At 41.1% G+C, this 27,028-nt stretch overlaps 2 protein-coding genes across 3 annotated transcripts; both read right to left on the reverse strand.

The window, feature by feature from the left end:
- Positions 1 to 2,212: 2,212 nt before the first annotated feature.
- On the reverse strand, positions 2,213 to 9,014 carry LOC118390012 (uroplakin-3b-like). The gene is made up of 6 exons (XM_035780122.2): positions 8,798 to 9,014; positions 7,519 to 7,686; positions 7,081 to 7,315; positions 6,821 to 6,903; positions 6,485 to 6,614; positions 2,213 to 2,522 (listed from the first exon to the last, which is right to left on the reverse strand). The coding sequence occupies exons 1-6, from the start codon at positions 8,865 to 8,867 to the stop codon at positions 2,453 to 2,455; spliced, it is 756 nt and encodes a 251-aa protein (XP_035636015.1). The 5' UTR covers positions 8,868 to 9,014; the 3' UTR covers positions 2,213 to 2,452.
- A 7,378-nt stretch (positions 9,015 to 16,392) lies between these two features.
- Positions 16,393 to 26,722, reverse strand: LOC118390013 (PRKR-interacting protein 1 homolog). 2 transcript variants are annotated; one of them, XM_035780124.2, is made up of 6 exons: positions 26,554 to 26,722; positions 26,275 to 26,353; positions 25,979 to 26,079; positions 25,772 to 25,857; positions 25,578 to 25,636; positions 16,393 to 19,466 (listed from the first exon to the last, which is right to left on the reverse strand). In XM_035780124.2, the coding sequence occupies exons 1-6, from the start codon at positions 26,680 to 26,682 to the stop codon at positions 19,369 to 19,371; spliced, it is 552 nt and encodes a 183-aa protein (XP_035636017.1). In that variant the 5' UTR covers positions 26,683 to 26,722; the 3' UTR covers positions 16,393 to 19,368. The 2 variants fall into 2 exon arrangements, with proteins under 2 accessions (XP_035636017.1, XP_035636016.1); XM_035780123.2 differs by having other exon boundaries at positions 25,572 to 25,636.
- Between the last annotated feature and the right edge of the window lie 306 nt (positions 26,723 to 27,028).

Raw genomic sequence — 27,028 nt, forward strand, 5'->3', positions numbered from 1 at the left:
ACATTGTCTGTGATTTTCAAGCAAATTTAAGTCAGGACTGAGACTGGAGCACTAAGCAACACAACTTGGAAAGCCATTCTGGTCTGTTTTTGGCAGAAAAATGTGTGGAATTGTCCCGCTCTATCCCAGGGTTAGATATTCAGACAACTCCTCAGTCCCTGCCGGTGGCAAGCATACCCATAACATGATGCTGCCACCACAATACTTGAAAATACAGGTTTCACTCTGTGTTGTATTGGATTTAACCCATCACATCTGAAGTTTTTAAATTTAGACCTAAATGTTCACTTCCTACAAGTTGTCTTCTAGTATTACTTAACAGCCTTGTTGCAAACAGAATAGATTATTTGGAGTGTAATTTTTTTCAACACAAACTTCCATCTTTTCACATATTTTCATACAGTCCAGTAATGTGGAGTGAATGTAATGTTGTTGATACTCTGTATTTTCAATTATTATGGTAGCAGCATCATGTTATTGGTATGCGTGTCACCAGCAGGGACAAGGGAGTTTGTTAGGATCAAAAGAAATATGAAAGAAGCTAAACCCAAGTAAAAAGTTAGAGGAAAACCTGCCTCAGACTTCTGAATATATACCCTTGGGTGGAGTTTTATTTTTCAGCGAGACAATACACATTTTATTGCCAAAGACACACCCGAATGGTTTTCCAAGTGCTGTTGAGTGTTCCTGAGTGGTCCAGACTCAGTCCTGATTTAAATCTGCTTGAAAATCAGAGACAAGTTTTGAATATTTCTGTACATCAATGATTCCCAACCACTGAGCTTGAGCAATTTTGACAAAAACAATGGAATGCCACCTGTGAGTCGCAGCCTTCTAAGGCACTGTATCGCTGTGCTTGAGGCAATTGGATATCACGAAATTGGGGAGAAAAAGGGGGTAAAATACACAACAAAACATTTATGATATACTGTCTGTTGCCCCAACAGTAGTGCAAAGTAGGTAGAATCTTATTCAAATCTGTGCGTAAAGTAGAGAATCTCACACATGCACAGAAGTTTCGGACCTTTACCTATTGGGAAGAGGGTTCCAGAGGATATTTTTGCTTTGTTCATAATGTCTAGTCAATTCTTAAATACGAGCATACGACTGGGAAAAATCCACTTGAACACCCCTCCAACTCGTAATTACTAGTGGTAAACTAGTCTATCATTTCTGAGCTCCCACATGATGAACTCCAACTTCACCTACTATTTTTAATTAATTATTTTTTCGAATGTGACAACTGTGCAAGGAGCGTGTAGACTTTCAATAGGCATTATAGCTCTGCTGGAACCCATCTGTCTTATAGGTAGATTAGATAATATAAAATCCACGTGCTTACTGTGGGTGAAAAGCTTACCCTTAGATCAGACCGATATTATTATTTAATTTATTGTACTTTTTACCCCAAAATTGGTAGATACAGTCTTGTCCCATTGCTGCAACTCCCGTACGGACTCGGGAGAGGTGAAGGTCGAGAGCCATGCGTCCTCCCGAAGCACGACCCTGCCAAGCCGCACTGCTTCTTGACACACTGCTCGCTTAACCCGGAAGCCAGTCGCCCCAATGTGTCGGAGGAAACACCGTCCAACTGCTAACCGTGTCAGCGTGCATGCGCACAGCCCGCCACAGGAGTCGCTAGAGCACGATGGGACAAGGACATTAACCTGGTAAAGGAATACACTTTCTGGCCTAAATTCAACACATCACTTAGTAACTGCCTCCTTATTTTCAAGCATGGTGGTGGTTGCATCGGCAAATATTGGGGAGTTTTTCAGGATAAAATTAAACAGGATGGAGTTAAGGCTGTGAGAGGATTTCACCTTTCAGCAGGACAATAAACTACAACACAAAGCCAAATCTACACTGGAGTTGCTTACTAAGAAGTCAGTGAATATTCCTAAGTGGCCAAGTTACAGTTTTGACTTAGATCTGTTTGAAATACTATGGAAAGAAAATGTCTGTTTAGCCACTATTCTGACAGAGCTTGAAGAATTTTGAAAATAATAATATGTAAATATTGCACATTCCAGGTGTGCAAAGCTCTTAGAGACTTACCCAAGAAGACTCACAGATGTTAGTGTTGTCAAATGTGTATGGACTCAGGGAGGTGAATACTGATGCAACGTCTATCTACATTTGATTAATTAAGAAATGTTTGCATTTTTCTTCGACTTTGACAGAGTATTTTGTGTAGATTGTTAACAAAAAATGACAATTACATCTATTTTAATCCCACTTTGTAACACAAAAATTATGTGAGGAAATCCAAGGGGTCTGAAAACTTTTGCAAGGCAATGTTCATGTAGAAATGGCATCAGAACATTAACATAAGGTTTAACCATATGTATCTTTCCATCCTAGGTCTCTGCTAGATGCACAGTGAAGTGTCCACATCAATGGTCACAGAAATGTCTTGAGGAGTGCTGTACTGGTCTGAGAGTGGAGGAAGTTAGTATGAGTATTGTCCCAGTATCCCAGGTCCAGTGGTGATGTCATGGCCTCCACGGAATGATCCCAAACTGTGTTAAGGGAAAGGCAGGAAGCACAACTTTTCTCATAAGGCTGACATGTTTATATGCAACCACATTCTCAGATCAGTACAACATTTTTGTCATTTCTAACCCCAATGCTGCCAGTGCCTTGAAGTCATATTTGTGTTGAGCAAGGTAGGGTGAAAATTCTATTTCCTAGGATATGTGCTACTATGGTATAGCAGTGTATCCCCAATAATAATTTAGCATGTTGACGCCACTCCCCAAAATCTAATAAATATAAAACATTTTCAATATATACATTACCATTCAAAAGTGTGGCACACCTACTCATTACAGGGTTTTTCTTTATTTTTTACTATTTTCTACATTGTAGCATAATAGTGAAGACATCAAATCTATGAAATAACACATATGGAATCATGTAGTAACCAAAAAAGTGTTAAACAAATCAAAATATATTTTATATCTAAGATTCTTCAAAGTTGCCACCCTTTGCCTTGATGAAAGCTTTGCACCAGCATCAACCAGCTTCATGAGGTAGTCACCTGAAATGCATTTCAATTAAAAGGTGTACCTTGTTAAATGTTAATTTGTGGAATTTCTTTCCTCCTTACTGCGTTTGCGCCAATCAGTTGTGTTGTGACAAGGTAGGGGTAGTATACAGAAGTACATCTAAAATAAGCAAAGAGAAACGACCGTCCATCATTACTTTAAGACATGAAGGTAAGTCAATGCGGAACATTTCAAGAACTTTGAAGGTTTTTGTGACTGCACTTGAAGAAACTATCAAGCGCTATGAGGACCGCCACAGGAAAGGAAGACACAGAGTTACCTCCACTGCAGAGGATAAGTTCATTAGAGTTACCAGCCTCAGAAATTACAGCCCAAATAAATGCTTCACAGAGTTCAAGTCAGAGACGCATCTCAACATCAACTGTTCAGAGGAGACTGATTGAATCAGGCCTTCTAAAGGACACCAATAATAATGAGAGACTTGCTTGTGCCAAGAGACACAAGCAATGGGCATTAGACCAGTGGAAATCTGTCCTTCGGTCTGATGAGTCCAAATTTGAGATTGTTGGTTCCAACCGCTGTGTCTTTGTGAGACGCAGAATAGGTGAACGGATGACCTCCGCATGTGAAGCATGGAGGAGGTGTGATGGTGCTTTGCTGGTGACACTGTCAGTGATTTATTTAGAATTCAAGGCACTCTTAACCAGCATGGCTACCACAGCATTCTGCAGCGATACGCCATCCCATCTGGTTTGCGCTTAGTGGGAATATCATTTGTTTTTCAACAGGACAATGACCCAAAACACACCTAGAGGCTGTGTAAGGGCTATGTCACGAGAAGGAGAGTGATGGAGTGCAGCATCAGATGATGTCTTCCACAATCACCCGACCTGAACCCAATTGAGATGGTTTGGGATGAGTTGGACCACAGAGTGAAAAAAAGCAGCCAACAATTGCTCAGCATATGTGGGAACTCCTTCAAGATTGTCGAAAAAGCATTCCCCATTAAGCTGGTTGATAGAATAACAATAGTGTGCAAAGCTGTCATCAAGGCAAAGGGTGACTACTTTGAAGACTGTAAAATGTATTTTGATTTGTTTAACACTTTTTTGGTTACTACATGATTCCATGTGTTATTTCATAGTTTTGATGTCTTCAATTTTATTCTACAATGTAAAAAATAGTAAAAGTAAAGAAACCCTTGAATGATTAGGTGTGTGAAAACATTTGACTAGTACTGTATGTACCGTTGAAGTCAGAAGTTTACATACACCTTGGCCAAATACATTTAAACTCAGTTTTTCACAATTCCTGACATTTAATCCCAGTAAAAATTCAGTGTTTTAGGTCAGTTAGGATCACCACTTTATTTTAAGAATGTGACATGTCAGAATAATAGTAGAGATAATTATTTATTCAAGCTTTTATTTCTTTAATCACATTCCCAGTGGGTCAGAAGTTTACATACACTCAATTAGTATTTGGTAGCATTGCCTTTAAATTGTTTAACTTGGGTCAAACCTGTTGGGTAGCCTTCCACAAGCTTCCCACAATAAGTGGTGTGAATTTCGGCCCATTCCTCCTGACAGAGCTGGTGTAACTGAGTCAGGTTTGTAGGCCTCCTTGCTCGCACACGCTTTTTCAGCTCTGCCCACAAATTTTCTATGGGATTGAGGTCAGGGCTTTGTGATGGCCACTCCAATACCTTGACTGTTGTCCTTAAGCCATTTTGCCACAACTTTGGAAGTATGCTTGGGGTCATTGCCCATTTGGAAGACCCATTTGCGACCAAGCTTTAACTTCCTGACTGATGTCTTGAGATGTTGCTTCAATATATCCACATAATTTTCCTTCCTCATGAAGCCATCTATTTTGTGAAGTGCACCTGTCCTTCTTGCAGCAAAGCAACCCACAACATGATGCTGCCACCCCCGTTCTTCACGGTTGGGATGGTGTTCTTTGCAAGCCTCCCCCGTTTTCCTCCAAACATAACGATGGTCATTATGGCTAAACAGTTCTATTTTTGTTTCATCAGACCAGAAGACATTTCTCCAAAAAGTACAATCTTTGTCTCTATGTGCAGTTGCAAACCATAGTCTGGTTTTTTTTATGGCAGTTTTGGAGCAGTGGCTTCTTCCTTGCTGAGTGTTTCCTCCAGCATCTTCACAAGGTCCTTTGCTTTTGTTCTGGGATTGATTTGAACTTTTCGCACCAAAGTACTTTCATCTCTAGGAGACAGAACGCGTCTCCTTCCTGAGTGTTATGACGGCTGCGTGGTCCCATGGTTTTATACTTGCGTACTATTGTTTGTCAAGCAGAGGCACTGAGTTTGAAGGTAGGCCTAGAAATACATCCACAGGTACACCTCCTATTGACTCAAGCTTCTAAAGCTTCTAATTTTCTGGAATTTTCCAAGCTGTTTAAAAGCACAGTCAACTTAGTGTATGTAAATGTCTGACCCACTGGAAGTGTGATACAGTGAATTATAAGTGAAATAATCTGTCTGTAAACAATTGTTGGAAAGATTACTTGTGTCATGCACAAAGTAGATGTCCTAACTGACATGCCAAAACTATAGTTTGTAAATAAGGAGTGGTTGAAAAACAAGTTTTAATGGACTCCAACCTAAGTGTATGTAAACTTCCAACTTCAACTGTATGTATGTATGTATGTATGTATGTATGTATGTATGTATGTATGTATGTATGTATGTATGTATGTATGTATGTATGTATGTATGTATGTATGTATGTATGTATGTATGTATGTATGTATGTATGTATGTATGTATGTATGTATGTATGTATGTATGTATGTATGTATGTATGTATGTATGTATGTATGTATGTATGTATGTATGTATGTATGTATGTATGTACTACACACACACACACACACACACACACACACACACACACACACACACACACACACACACACACACACACACACACACACACACACACACACACACACACACACACACACACACACTTTTAAGTTCAGAGTGACAAGTTACAATGTATATTTGTAGCAAACAGAGTGAGCGGTGGCAATTAAAGACATTTTAAAAGCTTTTGATGCATTCAGAGTCCTTTGGTGGTTTTCTATTAGGTAAATTTAGATGGGCAACCCTATGCTGCAGCCTAATTATTTAAAACATATATGCTGCATCACTTGGGCTACAGGTTATAATGCTTTTAAAGGGTCAATTATATTTCAGATTGGTTCAAAGTAATTACATTTTCATGCATTTTGGAATAGAATGTCCATTGCAAAAAGTCACCAGAAGTGACCTTCTCACAGTCATTCTACAAAAACAAATATCCCCCTACTAGCTTTGCCCCCGCTGCTGAAAAACATCCCAGGGTAAACTCTGGATATGGTATTGTATTGTATGGCATGAATTTTAAGTCGCTCTCGATCAGAGCATCTGCTAAATGACTAAAATGTCAAATACGTGTGTGCCTCACCCATCTAGTAGCAGCACAGCTCCCAGCAGCAGTAGCAGGACAGCCAGCAGACAGGAAGAGATCACTGTGATGACCACCATTCCCCCAGAGCGCTTCCCTGTCCACTCATCTATGGAGGACCAGGACCTCGCTGCACAGACAGAGAATACTTTAAAAAATGTTTTTTTACCTCTGACTAAAATTTGCCTTTAAGAGGGAACACAATAAACCCTTTTCAATTCAGGCCAGGGCTATTAGCTCCCCCAAGTGTAACAACCGTTAAACATCTTGTGCTGATTATAGGCTATATCTGTGTAATAATAATGTTCATAATTTATTTTAGTGGCTTTATCTTACTTGATGTTAGAAAAATGGGATATGACCATTTAGACTCTGAGACCACTCCTCTGGAGACTGGATCAATGAGGATGTACTTCACCCTGAACAATAAGAAAATACACATTTACACGACTGACCTTAAAAAGACCACAACAAATCCATCAATTATACTTTTCAATTAGTTGGGATTTAGACATTCCGAGCTGTTAAAAGTCGGTTGCTTTCAAGACTGTCAATGACAAAAGCATCCTTGATGTATATTGCTATGGTATTGATACCTGACAGTGGAACCCGGAGGTAGGATCCCATTGCAGTTGGTGTTGGTGCAGTTGCCCTCCGCACCTACTCTGAAGTACTTGATGCCAGGCAACTGGCCACAGGGGAAGTCCTTAGGGCGACCCAATTTGGTGACAAAGTACATTCTATTAGTCTGGCTGCTGAAGGCAATAGGGTATGGAGAGGCACTGACGATCTGTACTGCTACCAGCTTGTCAATGTCAAAGTTGTTGATGCCTGATGTGCAAAAGGGCCATGAAAAAAGACAAAATGATCAATGGGCTGGACAATCGTACATCTATCTAGTATCTGATTTGATTTTGATTTAGCTGCACTGGAATTGTAATCTGATGGATGAATCAATATTAATGATTGTATCAAAGTTAAGATACGGTCCCTCGATGTCTTTAAATACTTTGCCACATCCAGTTGAGACCTACCTGGTCCAGAGGCGATGGCAGCCCATACTTGACAGGTGCTTTGACTGCATTTGAGCTGGGTCAGTGTGTTGAAGTAGCACAGAGGCTGGCCCAGCACAATGGTAGTGCTGGTTACCCTGCCGCTTGCCTCATAGGGGAGAATCTCAGGAATATGATCCAGAGACACAACTACACAAACAGAACAGGAAAACGATGTTCTACTTTTTACTACAGGGTTTGGATGCTATCTGTGGGAGAGCATAAGAAACATGACTCTTGTTTTTCCTCCCAGTCTTGTCATGTTACAAAATTATTGAATCTGTCCCTAGTCTCAGACAATTGGAGGACAATACATGCTCAAATGATAATTACTGTAGAAAGGCCTAATTATGCTTTCTCAGATTGTCATTACTTTCATATGGATAATTGTATTCACTACAGTGACTATTAATATCATAACTAGCTGTACTGATCTCTGATGCTGCAGTAAAAGTGCATAGAAATCTAATTTCTTGTTTTGGATAGTGAAAATCCCACACACATGTAGTGGCTCAATGAGGAGCTAGGCCATGGTGTATACAGACAACATTTGCACTGCAAACATCTGTTAAGGTTGAACAGTAAAATATGTGGGGGTAAGCACCCTGAGCAGGAGAAAGCCCCATGTCCATTTTCCTGAAAAACCAGTCTATCCTATTATTTATCATCCAAGAGGAATTTTTCCTTTCGAAAAATATTGAAGGGCATGTTTGGAATAAGGACACATTTCACATCCAACTAAAAACAAACACTTATATTCAAGTAACCATCCTTCACCTGTTCGTGCTCTTTTAATGTTGCCCAAAAACATAATTTATGGAGTAAAACTGTCCTAAAAACGATTCTATGACCTGTTCTACATCAACAGCATTTATCAATTTTAGCTTAGCAATTGATATTGATAAGACCAAATCGAATCATTCAATCTGCTAATAAAAACGCTAACCAGTATGGCTACATAAAGCTATAAAGTATTGTTAAGTATTCTGTTTACGATCATCAAACATTGATTTGGGTCTTGTAACACTTTGATCTTTATTAGTGATAGCCTATTTTCAATAACTTAAATATAATAAAAACTAAATTAAGAGCATTCTTTCAACATGATAGCCTGTTTATACGTGAAGGGTGGTTAGAATAAAATAAAATATTAGGTCTATTCAAAAAATGTCGGCATATTAAAAGATTTAAAAGATTAACTTGGACAATGTTTGTTATCACTACCTCCCCCGAAACATATAGGCTTGGCTGTAACACTTACTTTGCGGTCGGACTCCGAACATAACTACACTTAAGATAGATGTATATGATAACATGTACGTCCAAGCCATCGCAGATATTTTGAGGTTGATACTGTCAAAAATGTGCCCCCGATGTTTCTACTATTATTATTTCGCTCGACAAAATATATTTTCCAGTAAGTTACCGTGCCTTCTCTGTGGTGTGTGCAGGTGAACTAAAACTGTAGGTGTTACGTTAGTAGTCTGTGGGAGTTAACAGTTCCCAGGGAAACGCTATCAAACGTTTGTCAAGGACAAAACTTTTAAAGTATAATTACATTTGCTAAATTATAACCACTAAATCGTAAGTCTCCAATCATAATATAAGATTAATAAATTCCTACAAAATAAATAAATGCCAGTATGAGTATATGTACAGTACCCTAAAACTGTAGGTGTTACATTAGTAGTCTGTGGGAGTTCCCAGAGAAACGCTATCAAACGTTTGTCAAGGACAAAACTTGAAAAGTATAATTAAATTTGCTAAATTATAACCACAAAATCGTAAGCCTCCAATCATAATATAAGATTAATACATTCCTACAAAATATACTTCCATACTTTTACTCAGGGCCAGACATGCATAAGCGATATAGGCGGCCAATTTGGGTCCCGCCACCAAAAATATATACAAAACTTAGTGTTGAGAGTTAGAATAGTAGAATACACAAGGTGATGTTTCAAAATGTGTTTCTGCATCATAAAGGTCTACCTGAACCAGAATGCCTGAGACCCGAGCGGGTCCAGGTCCAGAATTCTAACTTGTCCCTCTGTCTGGATCAGGTCCTGTTTGATTGTCATCGGGTCTTGGGTCTATGTAACTACAGCTGACAGACCCGAGTGGACCCGACCATGGCTCTACATTGCCTATAGCATATTTATTTTATGCTAATAAAGTGAATTTATTGAGTTATAGAAGGCCTAGCCAACATTTAAATATATATTGTTAACCAGAAGGGCAATCAATCAACCAATCAAATGTATTTATCAAGCCCTTTTGACATCAGCCGATGTCACAAAGTGCTGAAAGTTAGAATTTGGCTGAAAAACATCATTTTGTCACTTTGGTCCAATCGGGTCTGGTCTAGAGCCGGACTTGTTAGGGTACGGGATCTAGGACTGGTTGTCCTAGGGTCCATTCGGGTTTGGGTCTGATTGTTCTGTTTGGGCCCGAGTCCACCCCCTTTTTTATTGATTGAGTCAGTAAGGGTGCGGGTCTGATTGTCCTTGGGTCCATTCGGGACCAACTTTTTGGACCAGAGAAGACCTCTCGTGCATCAACAGTTTCCCCCTTTGTTATGTCAGTCACTGACAGTCAATCAAGTAGCCCATATCAGCTCAAAAAAATTCAGTTGGTAGGTTAGTCTAGCCAGCTATCTAAAACTTGTATACACCTAGAAAAAAGGGTTCTTCAGCTGTCTCCATAGGAGAACGCTTTTTGGTTCCAGGTATAACCCTTTTGGGTTCCATATATAACCCTTTTGGGTTCCATATAGAACCCTCTGTGGGAAGGGTTTTACATGGAACCCAAAAGGGTTCTACCTGGAACCAAAAATTGTTTTTCAAAGGGTTCTCCTATGGGGAACAACATTTTGCTTACGGCCCCAAAAGGGCTTGGGGGCTTACTGTACATTAATGCTGCAAATCTGAACACACCAGGTGTGTTTACACATTACACAGTAATGATGACGCCATATAGGGGACATGAGAGAAATGGGTTGTTATTATTATGTTCTTCCCTTTCTATTTTAATTATTGTAAAAATATAAAAATACAACTAATATGAGGTTAAATAAGCTTGATTCACTTGGTGCACCCAATCATTGCCTCCAAATACATGTAGCCTATAATATGTGACATTCAGCATTGTATTTTAAACATGGCTCAACTCAAGTTATTTTTAATGAAACAACAAAAGTAGACCTCTAAATAGCCATCAAACTAGTTATTAATTTGCATTCTCCCCCAGCCGTAATATCATAAACATATTGATCATGAATGGACCACTAAATGCAACATTTTCCTCTTTCAAACCCTCACTACAATTCTGTGGCTGGTTTTGGCAAATCATAGTCAGTGTAGCTCTTGAGCCTAATTGGGTTAGTGGAATTTTGGACACGGGAGGCTGTGGTTCTCTGTGGCTCATTCTCATAAGCAGGGTTTACATAGGGGGACGGATCCTTCAAGCTGTGAGTGGCATACATGCGCAATGATAATGGAAATTGGATGGTCTGTTTCTCCATCCGAAAGCAACTGCAGAGGACATAGAGGGTTGGAAAAATCAATTAATGTCAGGTAGCATATTAGATACATGCTACACAGCAGACTATGGAAATGGACAGTCAAATCCAGATAAACTCAGCAAAAAAAGATACTTCCCCTTTTCAGGACCGTCTTTCAAAGATAATTTGTAAAAATCCAAATAACTTCACAGATCTTCATTGTAAAGGGTTTAAACACTGTTTCCCATGCTTGTTCAATGACCCATAAACAATGAACATGCACACGTGGAACAGTCGTTAAGACACTAACAGCTTACAGACGGTAGGCAATTAAGGTCACAGTTATGAAAACTTAGGACACAAAAGCCTTTCTACTGACTCTGAAAAACACCAAAAGAAAGATGCCCAGGGTCCCTGCTCATCTGCGTGAATGTGCCTTAGGCATGCTGCAAGGAGGCATGAGGACTGCAGACATGGCCAGTACAATAAATGGTAATGTCTGTACTGTGAGACACCTGAAACAGACCTACGGGGAGACAGGACGGACAACTGATCGTCCTCGCAGTGGTAGACCACGTGTAACACCTGCATAGGATGGGTACATCTGAACATCACACCTGCGGGACAGGTACAGGATGGCAACAATTGCCCGAGTTACACCAGGAACGCACAATCCCTCCATCAGTGCTCAGACTGTCCACAATAGGTTGAGAGAGGCTGGACTGAGGGCTTGTAGGCCTGTTGTAAGGCAGGTCCTCACCAGACATCACCAGCAACAACGTCGCCTATGGGCACAAACCCACCGTCACTGGACCAGACAGGACTGGCAAAAAAGTGCTCTTCACTGGCGTGTCGCGATTTTGTCTCACCAGGGTGATGGTCGAATTCACGTTTATCGTCGAAAGAATGAGCGTTACACCGAGGCCTGTACTCTGGAGTGGGATCGATTTGGAGGTGGAGGGTACGTCATGGTCTGGGGCGGTGTGTCACAGCATCATTGGACTGAGCTTGTTGTCATTGCAGTCAATCTCAACGCTGTGCGTTACAGGGAAGACATCCTCATCCCTCATGTGGTACCCTTCCTACAGGCTCATCCTGACATGACCCTCCAGCATGACAATGCCACCAGCCATACTGCTCGTTCTGTGTGTGATTTCCTATATGACAGGAATGTCAGTGTTCTGCCATGGCCAGCGAAGAGCCCGGATCTCAATCCCATTGAGCACATCTTGGACCTGTTGGATCGGAGGGTGAGGGCTAGGGCCATTCCCCCCAGAAATGTCTGGGAACTTGCAGGTGTCAAAGAGTGGGGTAACATCTCACAGCAAAAACGGGCAAATCTGGTGCAGTCCACGAGGAGGAGATGCACTGCAGTACTTAATGCAGCTGGTGGCCACACCAGATACTGACTGTTACTTTTGATTTTGACGCCCCGTTTGTTCAAGGACACATTATTCAATTTTTGTTAGTCACATGTCTGTGGAACTTGTTCAGTTTATGGCTCAGTTGTTGAATCTTGTTATGTTCATACAAATATTTACACATGTTAAGTTTGCTGAAAATAAACGCAGTTGACAGTGAGAGGATGTTTCTTTTTTTGCTGAGTTTAGATACACACGTCAGCAGCTGGACCATCTCCATCCCTATTTTAAACCATTATGAACCAACAAGCACAACTCCTGGACCTGTTGTTTTGGGCATAATGTGGCATTACATAGAACTTCCCAACAATGGTCCCGATGTCTATGAAATTCAACTGGGAAAAGTGGTAGGTTATGTAGATAATCATGATGAGCAGCAGCAGCAAGGCCAAGAAGGCACACAGAATAGATGTTATGACAGTCATGGCCGCCGACCTTCCCGCAAGAACATCATTAATGCTATCAGGGTTTTTCACTGGAGGAATAGACAATGGTATTGTTTTTAAGTTAAGCAGAGGTACAAGGACATTTCCGATTGACTGTAAAGTTTTAGAAAATGTATGGGAAGCACTTACAAGAGTAAAGAGTGATGTTGCTGGACCAGAGACAACTGCAACAACTGTCTAGTTCGCTGGGAACACTTAAATCTGAGAAAGGAGAAGACATATTATCATATTCTTGAAGGTCATAATTAAGGTTGGTTGCATTGAATCCACAAAATGGTACTTCAACTTAGATCCAAAGTCAATGAATGCATTGGGGTGAAGGAGGGGTTCTGATCTGGCAATGGTATCAACAGGCAATACTCCATTACAGTTAATATTGGAACAGTTCCCATCAGAGCCAGCCCTGGAGTATACTGCTACAAGGGGGGGGGTAGTTATTCGAGGCATTGGAAGAGAAGGTGGGCAGATCATGAGAGGCTGTCAATTGTCAATGTTGGAATTCGTGTTGTCGGCATCAAAAGTGCTGCCTCCTGTAGAGCAGTAACAAGGATGTAGAATAAGAAATAACAAAAATTCAATTCTGTCCTTTCTTTTTATTTGTTCTTTCTGTATGTGAAGTACTTCATACTGTAGTAACTTCGGTGCACCCAAACTTTCTAAAATGTTGACATTGCATGTCTTTTTATTTATAAATCAAAGATGTAAGAATGTTCAATTGCTCTTCCTGTGTGCCATATGGTTTTATATTTCCTTTGAAAAAAGAGAATTCCAGTACCTGTATCTATTGCCGGTACCAGCCATATTTCACAGGTAGCAGAAGAGCAGGACGCATTTTTCAGACTGTCGAAGTAACACCTTGGAGGCATCAGTATCACTGAATTGGAGGTTAGTTTCCCAGCCAAGATGGAAGGTGTTATTGCAGGAGTGTTGTTGACTGATAAAACTGTGAAAGGACAAAGATAAATACATAGAAAAGCTAATTTGATCATTAGAATGACATAGAAAAGGTTCTTATCTAAAATCCTCTTTGTTTTACAGATACTGCTTTTCCCTGAAACGTTCCAACACTCACCTTTAGGGTGTGTCGAGTGGAACTAGAAGGTTGTATAAAAAGCAAGGCCCACTGTTATGGACTTTCTATCCAACTTCCCAGCAATATATTTTTAAATAGAGACACATGTCATGTTTGATCATGTTGCACTTAATAAATAATGGCCCGATTTCTTAATACTGGCTAAACCAGTGAGAGAGGTCATGTTATTGTGCAACAAACTGTATGAGAGGTCACACTATGTTCAGTCATGCCAATTGGATCTGAACACTATACCTACCAACTGACCACACACTGGTTGAATCAATGTTGTTTCCACGTCATTTCAATGAAATGACGTTGAACCAATGTGGAATAGACGTTGAATTGACGTCTGTGCAGAGTGGGTAGTAATTGATTCTCCTCTCAAATTGTAGGTGAAGTAGAAATATTAACCATATGAATACAGGTTTTCCAACCTGTATTTAGGGGGTTAAATCTGTCAGTTTAAACAAGAGATAAACGTCTCAATCCACTGCATCCACCTATGGCTGCCTCCTACATCTGGGGCGGCATGGTAGCCTAGTGGTTAGAGCGTTGGACTAGTAACCGAAAGGTTGCAAGTTCAAATCCCCGAGCTGATAAGGTACAAATCTGTCATTCTGCCCCTGAACAGGCAGTTAACCCACTGTTCCTAGGCAGTCATTGAAAATAAGAATTTGTTCTTAACTGATTTGCCTAGTAAAATAAAAAAATTAAAAAATACATCTGCTGTGGAAGGTGGCCGAGCTACAGCGGTATTTGTCAGACCATGAGACATTCCGTGAAAAGATTTTTTGGTCTTCTCACGAAAACATCGGTATGATTTGGACTACCAAACTAATATGTTTGACCCTCACGAACACGATGGTGTTCTCCGTTTTCCACATTTTGTTACGTTACAGCCTTATTCTAAAATTGATTACACTCCCCCCCCTCAATCTAGCAGATTTATTAAAAATAAATAACGGAAATATTACATTTACATAAGTATTCAGACCATTTATTCAGTACTTAGTTGAAGCACCTTTGCAGCGATTACAGCCTCAAGTCTTCTTGGGTATGATGCTACAAGCTTGGCACAACCTGTATTTGGGGAGTTTCTCCCATTATTCTCTGCAGATCCTCTCAAGCTCTGTCAGGTTGGATGGGTAGCGTCGCTGCACAGCTATTTTCAGGTCTCTCCAGAAATGTTCAAGTCTGGGCTCTGGCTGGGCCGCTCAAGGACATTCAGAGACTTGTCCCGAAGCCACTCCTGCATTGTCTTGGCTGTGTTAGGGTCGTTGTTCTGTTGGAAGGTGAACCTTCACCCCAGTCTGAGGTCCTGAGAACTCTGAAACAGGTTTTCATCAAGGATCTCCGTACTTTGCTCCATTCTTGTCCTCGATCCTGACTAGTCTCCCAGTCCCTGCCGTTGAAAAACGTCTGCCACCATCATGCTTCACCGTAGGGATGGTGCCAGGTTTCCTCAAGATGTGACGCTTGGCATTCAGGCCAAAGAGTTCAATCTTGGTTTCATCAGACCAGAGAATCTTGTTTCTCCTGCTCTGTGAGTCCTTTAACTGCCTTTTGGCAAACTCCAAGTGGGCTGCCTTTTACTGAGGAATGGCTTCGGTCTGGCACCTCGACCATAAAAACCTGACTGGTGGAGTGCTGCAGAGATGGTTGTCCTTCTGGAAGGTTTTCCCATCTCCACAGAGTTACTCTGGAGCTCTGTCAGACTGACAATCAGGTTCTTGGTCAACTGCCTGACCAAAGTCCTTCTCCCCCGATTGCTCAGTTTGGCCAGGCGGCCAGCTCTAGGATGAGTCTTTGCGTTTCCAAACTTCTTCCATCTAAGAATGATGGATGCCACTGTGTTCTTGGGGACCTTCAATGCTGCAGAATGTTTTTGGTATCCTTCCCCAGATCTGTGCCTTGACAATCCCACCTCGGAGCTCTACGAACACTTCCTTCAACCTCATGGCTTGGTTTTTGCTCTGATATGCAGTCAACTGTGGGAACTTATATAGACAGGTGTCAGCCTTTCCAAATCATGTCCAATCCATTGAATTTACCACAGGTGGACTCCAATCAAGTTGTAGAAGCAGCTCAAGGATGATCAATGGAAACCGGAGCTCAATTTAGATTCTCATAGCAAAAGGGTTTGAATACTATTTTTTTTAATCAATTTGCTAACATATTTAAAACCTGTTCCATGAGAGTATTGTGTGGAGATGAATGAGGATTTTTTATTTAATCAATTTTAGAAAAAGGCTGTAAAGTAACTAAATGGAAAAGTCAGTGTAGTTTTGTGCCAACCCCCTAAAAGGGCTTCATTTGTTTTAAAAAAAATAATTATATATATATGTATATATATATATATATATATATATATATATATATACACACAATACCAGTCAAAAGTTCACACATCTACTCATTCAAGGGTTTTTATTTTTACATTTTAGAATAACAGTGAAGACAAAACACACATGGAATCATGTAGTAACCAAAAAAGTGTTAAAACAAATCACAATATATTTTTGATTCTTCAAAGAAGCCACCCTTTGCCTTGATGACAGATTTGCACAATCTTGGCATTCTCTCAACCAGCTTCATGAGGTAGCCACCTGGAATGCATTTAAATTAACAGGTGTGCCTTGTTAAAAGTACATTTGTAGAATTTCTTTCCTCCTTACTGTGTTTGAGTCAATCCGTTGTGTTGTGACATGGTAGGGGTGGTATACAGAAGATGGTCTTTTACCAGATAGGGCTAAGTCCATATTGCGGCAAGAACAGCTCAAATAAGCAAAGAGAAACGACAGTCCATCATTACTTTAAGACATGAAGGTAAGTCAATGCGGAACATTTTGAAAGTTTCTTTAAGTGCAGTCGCAAAAACCAAGCGCTGATTAAACTGGATGTCATGAGGACCGCCACAGTAAAGGAAGACCCAGAGTTACCCCCACTGCAGAGGATAAGTTCATTAGTTACCAGCCTCAGAAATTGCAGCCCAAATAAATGCTTCAGAGTTCAAGTCACAGACACATCTCAACCTCAACTGTTCAGTGGAGACTGAGTGAACCGGGCCTTCATGGTTGAATTGCCGCAAAGAAACCACAAAATAAGGACACCAATAAGAAGAAGAGTCTTGCTTGGGCCAAGAAACACAAGCAACGGACATTAGACCAGTAGAAATCTGTCCTTTGGTCTGAGTCCAAATTTGAGATTTTTGGATCGAACCTCTGTCTTTGTGAGATGCAGAGTAGGTGAACGGATGATCTCCACATGTTTATATTATTTTACCTTCATTTGACCAGGCAAGTCAGTTAAGAACAAATTCTTATTTTCAATGACGGACTAGGAACAGTGGGTTAACTGCCTGTTCAGGGGCAGAACGACAGATTTGTACCACGTCAGCTCAGGGGTTTGAACTTGCAACCCTGCCGCCCCAGGGTAGCCTAGTGATTCCCACCGTGAAGCATGGAGGAGGTGGCTTGCTGGTGTCTGTGAATTATTTAGAATTCAAGGCACACGTAACCAGCATGGCTACAACAGCATTCTGCAGCGATACACCATCCCATCTGGTTTGTGCTTAATGGGACTATCATTTGTTTTTCAACAGGACTAAGGGGCCTAGCCCAAACAATGACCATTATTCCTCTTCCACCAAACTATACAGTTGGCTCAATGCATTGGGGCAGGTAGCGTTCTCCTGGCATCCGCCAAACCCAGATTCGTCCGTCGGACTGCCAGATGGTGAAGCGTGGTTCATCACTCCAGAGTCCAATGGCGGCAAGCTTGACACCACTCCAATCAACGCTTGCCACTGCACATGGTACCTTAGGCTTGTGTGCGGCTGCTCGGCCATGGAAACCCATTTCATTAAGCTCCTGACAAACAGTGCTTGTGCTGACGTTGCTTCCAGACGTAAGGTGTGTTGCAACCGAGGACAGAGTTCTGTGAGCTTGTGTGGCCTACGACTTTGCGGCTGGGCCGTTGTGTCTAGATTTTTCCACTTCACAATAACAGCACTTACAGTTGACCAGGGCAGCTCTAGCAGGACAGTAATTTAACAAACTGACTTGTTAGAAAGGTGGCATCCTATGACTGTGCCATGTTGAAAGTCACTAAGCTCTTCAGTAAGGCCATTCTACTGCCAATGTTTGTCTACTGAGATTGCATGGCTGTGTGCTTGATTTTATACACCTGTCAGCAACAGGTGGCTGAAATAGCCAAATCCACTCATTTGAGGTGTCCACATACTTTTGTATATATAGTGTATACTCAACTTTCACATAAGTTCAGTAGGGGGAAAAAGTAAGTTATCCTATTCAGGTCAAACACTTACTATAGGACTTGATACAGAGATTAAACGGTGTAGGATGCGTTTTTCAAATTAGGACAAAACCTGATTCCTCATTTATGTAAAACTGTAGAGATGTCACTGGAGGACCCTTGACAATAGCCACCGAACCGGTCTGGCAGGTGTGAAAACTGAGTAACTGTGGGTGATAGTCCTGTGGGTGATTGTTGGCAATCAACAATACACATATTTGAGGAAGGAAAATAAAGCATTACACCAATCTTGTTGTACAATGGAACCGCCGATTTGCAAGTCAAGGTCAAAAGGTATGCTATACCAGCAAACTAGTTCAAAACTCATTCCATTAAAGACTACAAATACTAGTACTAGACTACTCTTGTTACAAATACTAGACCAATTCTATTATCCTTCCCCAAATGAATTTCACACGGAGGGTGGAATGAGTGTAGTGACCCCTATGAGTATTATGTCCTGCTGAGTATTGTGGAAATAGCTTGAAAGTGCTACCTAAAGTAATTGTATATCTAGTGAAATTGGGTTATCATTTAGTAATACATTCCAGAAGATTATATTGGGGTAAAATACAGCAAATATAGGCCCAATTCTTCCCAGATGTCTATGAAAAATATATACAAGCATAGTATAAAATAAAATGTGAGAAATGACGCTATCACACAACAAGTTTCAAAGTAGAGACATGCATGAAATTAACACCTTGATAATCATATTCATCAGGGCACACTGTAGCAAAAGGTTTTTTGCAACGAAAAACAAAAACGAGCCAGTCTTATTTCAAGTTCAGGTAGTCCCTCCCTGTTACAGACCATTTGGTGCCTAATGAATACAACCCAGCTTTGTCATCCTCAATTCAAAGAATCTAACTACAACCACAAGTTGGGAAGAACAGCAGTTACCTAACAGAGGCTTATCTCCCTTGGTTCACTCTCAGATAATGTCTCAAATCCATGACATTGATCAAAGCTAAGCTGTGTTGCTTGGCTGTGTTGACTTCTGAACTGGTATTAGATGTTGTCCCACTGTTCAATTTCATCTTGGAGCATGTCTCATGACCTGGAGCCATGCATTCATCTCTTCCCCATGACGAAACTGGGCGCCTCTGCATCATCCTCAGCCTCCCTCTCCTGGTCGTCCTCTTCACTGCTGGAGGAGGACTTCTCAGAATCTAAAGAAAGGGGACACCAAAAATAGTCAAAATCAGTCTCTTCTGCCATAACTTTTTACCATGACCATTTTCCACTAAGAAACTGTACTGCACCGGGTTTAGAAACGTTAACATCTCTGATCGGTTTCCCAAAACCATCGTTAATAACATTGCACTTGTAATCTAACAAATGCATCAGACCACTCGTAGAACAGCCAAGTGTGTCGTTAGATTATATTTTGCATTCCCAAGTCACTTGACAACATGAGGTAGAAAGCGGGCTCTAGATGGCTGTAACTCCTTTTAGAAGAGATTGCCATTGATGGCTTCCACCATTTAAAAAGTAGTCAAGAGGGTGGGGAATTTCTATGGGTTGGGAGCAATCAGGCAATGATCGGCACTAGGGCTGGCACGCTAATTGTGTACAATTGCGTAACCGACGTGAATGGGAAAAAAAAGCCGTCAAAATATATTTGCTAAAATTAATGTATTATCAACTTGATTCAAGTAGTAGATATACTATCCCAATTTCAGTAGTGTAAATTGATAATTGTTTTGCTACCTGAATGCATTTATATCAAACTGTCTCCATCTCCTCCCAACGCACACTCTCCTTCAAAATGCCTCCATTATCTGTACAACAGTGAGCATAACTCTGCACGTTCTCTGGTTTAAAGATGGTAAAATACACCCGTAAAAATCCCCACTATGCTAAAATGAGCTACCAAATATCATCTTGGTGAGTGTGGACATTTATAAGCTAAAGTCATCAATGACGTTATAAAAACCAAGTCGAGAGCCATGCTAGGCTAGCAAACATCAAGTATGTGAGCAACGTGTATTTACATTTTTTTATTTAACTAGGCAAATCAGTTAAGAACAAATTCTTATTTTGAATGACAGCCATGAACAGTGGGTTAACTGCCTTGTTCAGGGGCAGAACAACAGATTTGTTCCTTGTCAGCTCAGGGATTTGAACTTGCAACCTTTCGGTTACTAATCCAACACTAACCACTAGGCTACACTGCCGCTCCGTAGTGGGAGAGTAGACTCCAAAAATAAATACAATTTGCCTAGGCAGCTAGGCTGACGTAGGCTACCAATTAGCCTTGTATATTTAGGTTAGTATACATTGTCAGACGGCTCCATATGCATTCATAATCAATCACCCAGTTAATTAGTGTGTGCGCACATCTGACATTGCAGCTGTAGCACTTGTGCTAATTTTGGTCCGTTTTGTCAAATTTCAGTCAGAGCAGGAGCCGGAGTCATTCACCACTACCTGGAAGTGGAGAGTAGACTCCAAAAAGAATTGATTCCTCGACTCCTTGCCCTTTGACTCCCGGTGTCGACTCCCATTTCTGGGTGTAAAGCTTAGATTTCACTAAGAATCGACTCCTAGTCAGCATTTTTGCAACGGAGGAGACCGAATAGTGACCGTAGGCTACTTCAAACAACAGAAACTCTTGCATCTTGCACGAGCGAAAGCGAGAGGCAGTCAGGCATAGGGCAGGTCGGAAATCAGACACTGCACTTGACACATTTATGAAATTGCTTATCCCAGTTACTAATAAGCATGCACCCATTAAGAAAAATACTGTAAAAACTTAAATACACATTTTAATTTAAAAATTGTTTGTCTGAGCGGGATGAGGAAAAAGGAATAGCAAATAAGTGTCTGCACAACTGAACTGCAATTTGAGAAATCATGTGATTAAACCAAATAAAAATAAATCTACACTATGAAATAAAGATAAATGACAAATTATAGTAAAAAGCTTTGGAGCACCTTAAAATGACATTTTGTGCAAAAAGCTCCATCATTCATTGAATTAGCTGGCTCGTTCATCACAAAACCCACTGATATTGCCAACTACTTTAAATTATTTTTTCCATTGGTAATATTAGCAACTTAGGCATCACATGCCAGCAACTACAGGGTTCTTTCTATTCAATAGAGCACACCACAGCAAAATGCTCTGCAACAAATTGGGTGGGTGTTTGTTATTGGACAATTTTTTACGGTATCTAATTGGTAGTTAGTCTTTTCCCATCGCTGCAACTCCCGTACGGACTCAGAAGAGGCGAAGTTTGAGAGCCATGTGACCTCCGAAACTCAACCCTGCCAAGCAAACCGAAAGGTTGCAAGTTCGAATCCCCGAGCTGACAAGGTACAAATCTGTCGTTCTGCCCCTGAAAAGGCAGTTAACCCACTGTTCCTAGGCAGTCATTGAAAATAAGAATTTGTTCTTAACTCTCTTGCCTAGTTAAATAAAGGTTGAAAAAAACATTTTAAAAACCCGAAAGCCAGCCTCACCAACGCGTCGGCGGAAACGGCGTACAACTGGCGACCGAAGTCAGCATGCATGCGCCCGGCCCGCCAGGGTTGCTAGAGCGCGATCGGACAAGGACATCGCGGCCGGCCAAACCCTCCCCTAAGCCGGACGATGCTGGGCCAATTGTGCGCTGCCTCATGGGTCTCTCGGTCGCGGCCGGCTGTGACACAGCCTGGGATCGAACCCAGGTCTGTAGTGACGCCTCTAGCACTGCGATGCAGCGCCTTAGACCGTAACTGTCTTATGTTGCTGGACACCAGAAAAAAAAAGGGGGATCCATAATAAATACAACCAAAGAAAATGTACTGCTTTAAAATTGAGATGGCCTCAATGGTGCTATCCATGCTGTCACAGATACCATAATGGCAGATACAAAGAGGAGTTCACTTTCTATCTCTATGCTTTACACACAAGATCTCAGCCAAACACAGATCAAATTGTGTATCTGTCTCTTTGTGACCATCGATAACATCATAGTTTAATACAAATATGAAGATGGCAATGTTATAAACAAGCGAATCAAGGTAAAAAAAATGTAAAAAGGATCTAATGAAAACCAATGACTGCATTAATGTTACAAGATTGCTTTTATAGGCTACATATTTCAATCATATTAAAATAATTTTCATTTAGTTATTTTTCCAATATTTGTCAGCATTGTGTAATCATTCTAATGTGAGGGTAAGAATGTGAATAGAGAAAGCTGATCCGAAGGCAGTGTCGCCTTCTTTCGATCCTATCGATATTAACATACACAGTGCACACAAAACAATTAGGAACACTTATTTCCATGACAGACTGACCAGGTGAACGCTATGATTCCTTACTGATTACACCTGTTAAATTCACTTCAATCAGGGTAGATGAAGGAGAGGAGACAGGTTAAAGAAGGATTTTAAAGCTTTGAGACATGGATTGTGTATGGGTGCCATTCAGAGGGTGAACCGGCAAGACAATAGATTTAAGCGCCTTTGAACGGGGCATGGTAGGTGCCAGTCGCACCAGTTTGAGTGTGTCAAGAACTGCAACACTGCTGGGTTTATCATGCGCAACAGTTTTAATGGCAAAAGGGGATGTAGTGCAACTCAATATTAGGAAGGTGTTCCTAATGTTTTGTTCACTCTGTATACAACAACACACTTAAACCTTGTTCACACTGCAGGCCTTAATGATCAAAACAGTTTTGTTTTTCAAATCCCTTTTGGAATAGTGACTGTCCGAACAGAAAAGACATTGGATTTGTGTGTTCAGACTAGTCATTTGCGGACATTGCTACACTAGTTGTCATGGTAATGGCAGGTCCTTCTGTAGCTCAGTTGGTAGAGCATGGCGCTTGTAACGCCAGGGTAGTGGGTTCGATCCCCGGGACCACCCATACGTAGAATGTATGCACACATGACTGTAAGTCGCTTTGGATAAAAGCGTCTGCTAAATGGCATATTATTATATTATTAGGTATGTATGCAGTGGCATAGGGTCATTGGTGGTAGTGCTTCTCACTCAAAAGTTGTGTGGTAAGCTAAGATGTCATTGCCTGCCATTGGAAGTATCCCAGTTGCTTTGAACGTTCAAAAATCATAGTGTAACAACACTTTTAGAGCCTCAAAGAATAAGATGTTTTGAATCAAATCCTTTTTGGCTTACCACAACAGTCAACTAGCTAGCTAGCTGGTTGGTTAGCTTGCTAGCACATCAAATGTTATTGGTCACATACACATGGTAAGCAGATGTTAATGCGAGTGTAGCAAAATGCTTGTGCTTCTAGTTCCGACAGTGCAGTAATATTAACAAGTAATCTAACAATTGCCCAACTACCACCTTTTACACACAAATCTAAAGGGATGGAGGAGAATATGTACATGTAAGTATATGGAAGAGTGTTGGCCGGGCGGCATAAGCAAGGTGCAATAGATGGTATAAAATATGACCGGAGTAATGTAAGATATGTAAACATTATTAAAGTGTCATTGTTTAAAGTGACTAGTGATCCATTCATTAAAAAGTGTCCAGTGATTAGATCTCAATGTAGGCAGCAGCTCCTCTGAGTTAGTGATTCCTGTTTAGCAGATTGATGGCCTTGAGATAGAAGCTGTTTCAGTCTCTCGGTCCAAGCTTTGATGCACCTGTACTAACCTCGCTTTCTGGATGGTAGCTGTGTGAACAGGCGGTGGTTGTTGTCCTTGGTGATCTTTTTGGCCTTCCTGTGACAATGGGTGCTGTAGGGGTCATGGAGGGCAGGTAGTTTGCCCCCAGTGACACGTTGTGCAGACCTCACTACCCTCTGGATAGCCTTGCGGTTGAGGGAAGTGCAGTTGCCGTACCAAGCTGTGATACAGCCCGACAGGATGCTCTCGATTGTGCATCTAAAGGTTTGTCAGACTTTTGGGTGATAAGCCAAATTTCTTTAGCCTCCTGAGGTTGAAGAGGCGCCACACTTCGTGTGGGTGGACCATTTCAGTTTGTCCGTGGTGTGTATGCCGAGGAACTACATCTCCAATGCACTTCTTTATAAACTCACTCACTGAGTCAGCGTATAGATCAATGTTATTTGAGGCTGACCGGAACATATCGCGGCCCACGTGATCAAAAGAATCTTGAAGCGTGGGTTCCAATTGGTCAGACCAGCGTTGAATGGTGCTAGTCACTGGTACATCCTATTTGAGTTTCTGCCTATAAGACAGTAGGAGCAAAATGGAGTCGTGTTCGGATTTGCCGAAGGGAGGGCGGGGGAGGGCTTTGTGTGCATCGCGGAAGTTAAGAGTAGCAATGATCAAGTGTATTACACCCAAGCGTAGTGCAATCAATATGCTGATAGAATTTAGGTAGCCTTGTCCTCAAATTTGCTTTGTTAAAATCCCCAGCTACAATGAATGCAGCCTCAGGATATATGGTTTCCAGTTTACATCGAGTCCAGTGAAGTTCCTTGAGGGCCGTCTTGGTGTCTGCTTGAGGGGGAATGTACACAGGTGTGACGATAACTGACGAGAAACCACTCATTTGTTTGTAAAGTTTTAACAACCTAGTTGACTGTTCAGAAGAGTTGCATGGCCAGGAAACAGATTTATTTATGAGTGGTTTGAAATTTGGCTGGAAATATCTGATTCCAAGTGCTCTTTGGCTATTCAGACTATAGGAAAAAATATCAGATTTAAATATGCAAAAATAGAATTTGAGTCACTTCAAACTGCCAGTGTGAACAAGGCTTTAGTGAGCATTCTCTACGTGCTAGCCTAGCAGTTAAGAGCATTGGGCCAGTAACCAAAAGGCTGACACATCTGTCAATGCGCCCTTGAGCAAGGCACTTAACCCTAATTGCTCCTGTAAGTTACTCTGGATAAGAGCTTCTGCTAAATTACTAAAATTAAAATATGTTTTGGGAAACGCATGTTACATATGTCTGTAAAAAAAACAATGCATCATTAAAACACTCATAGGCTTAAGTTCCATGCTATTGGGAAACCTAGCCCTGTTCTCTAGCACAATATGCAAGTACAATTTGGCTCTTGCACTGCCCTTACGAAAAATATTGCAGTCAGTGTAGTATAACTGCAGTATGCTGCAAATACCGCATCCAAAATACATTTTTTTACTACTGCAATTACTGTGTCCAAAATACCACAGTCGACAGCAGTTACTGCACTTTTACTGTAGTTTCAAAACTATTATTTTTTTTGTAAGGGTGGCCATAGCAAAACTAGTTGTGGACTTGCTCTTTGTCACACTTCTGAACATCTGAAGGGAACATGTTTCAATAAAATCCATCACTTAAATGTCATTTTTTTCCTTTTACCTTCACCTTTGTTGGCATCCTGCTTGGCTTTTTTTGCCATAAGCTTCTTCTGCTTCAGCTTTTCCCTGAAATACACATACATATGTGTAACATAAACCATCACCAAGTATAGAGATTACAGCAGAGAATCAAAGAATAAAGGCCATGTATGCTCTATACATTTTTATTTTATTTAGCGGCTCCATGATTACTGCACCAACCTTTTCTTCCTGCGTTTGGCTGTTCTTTCATCAGCTGCCTGTTGGTTATCTGACACCTTGTCAAGATAGTCCAAATCCATCTTTTGCTGCAAGAACATTTTATTATTAAAATCTTAGTGGTTACCCCCACCGCTTGAAAGAAATTGGTTCCCATGAGAAACGATGTGGTCGGGTGTCCTTAGGGAGCCTGTAATAAAAAATGCCCACCTTCTCAGTCATCTTGTCCAGGAAGTCCTGTCTCTGATACTCTCGCCTGCGAAGGTGTCTGTACACATGGAATTCTCCACTGCCAGCTCCTGCACTGGAGCCTGGAGAAGATTCATTACATATCTCATTAGTGGGTTTAAAACATATTGCTTAGGCTTTAGTGTTTTTGAAAAATGCGTCCATACGCCTCGCTTGCAAGGGTTCGCTCTACTCTTGGACAGCAAAACAAGGGAATCGTACATGCCCTTGCCGCTACCTGAGAATTCACAAATTCATCCGCCAAATTGCAGGCTTACCCATCACATCCCGCACAAACTCCGGAGGAGCCCGGGGGTTCCATTCTTTCGGTCGGTCTGGGATAGGAGCAGGTTTATCCTGCAAACATACGTGAGTATTCATAGCTTTTTACGATAAATTAACTAAATACTTGCTATAGTCACACACTGTTCTATCTACCGTAACGTTAAGCACATATTCGCTGGTGCTAACGTCCTTAGTTAGCCTGGCTAGCTGTGGAGATAAACATGTGCCATTTGAAGATATCCTCAAAGGCCCGAACCTCCCCAGCCACTTACAGGGTTTCTCATCAATCTCTCCAATTTCAAGCGTTGCTCCTCTGCTGGAGTTTTGGCAATAATCAAAGGCTGCGATTCCTTTCCTGGCTGTTTCCCTGGTCTCCCATCTTTTTCCTTGATCACCGCCATCTTTCGAATATGATGTTTGTCTTCTTCTACATTGATTTGTAAGTACAAGGTTTAGCACCGCCTAGCGTACTGGTGGGTGCATTCCTGGAAACGATACATTAGTATTGTGCTAAATTGGTTATTATTTTACTGTTGGTTTATTAGACATGCACTCATAGAAAAACACAATGAACGATGTTCTTTCATAGTAAGGTAGTTGATTTACCTTGCAGAATGTTATTCTAAAGTAGCACCTCCTTGAGAAAGTTGTAATGCAGAAGTCTTGATAGGCCAACAGGGGGCACTCCCCCCCCCCCCTAGTTCAGGGATCATCAAATACATTCACGTGGGCCGATTATTTTTATTG

The sequence above is a fragment of the Oncorhynchus keta genome, chromosome 11, assembly GCF_023373465.1.
Source record: "Oncorhynchus keta strain PuntledgeMale-10-30-2019 chromosome 11, Oket_V2, whole genome shotgun sequence".
Taxonomy (NCBI): domain Eukaryota; kingdom Metazoa; phylum Chordata; class Actinopteri; order Salmoniformes; family Salmonidae; genus Oncorhynchus; species Oncorhynchus keta.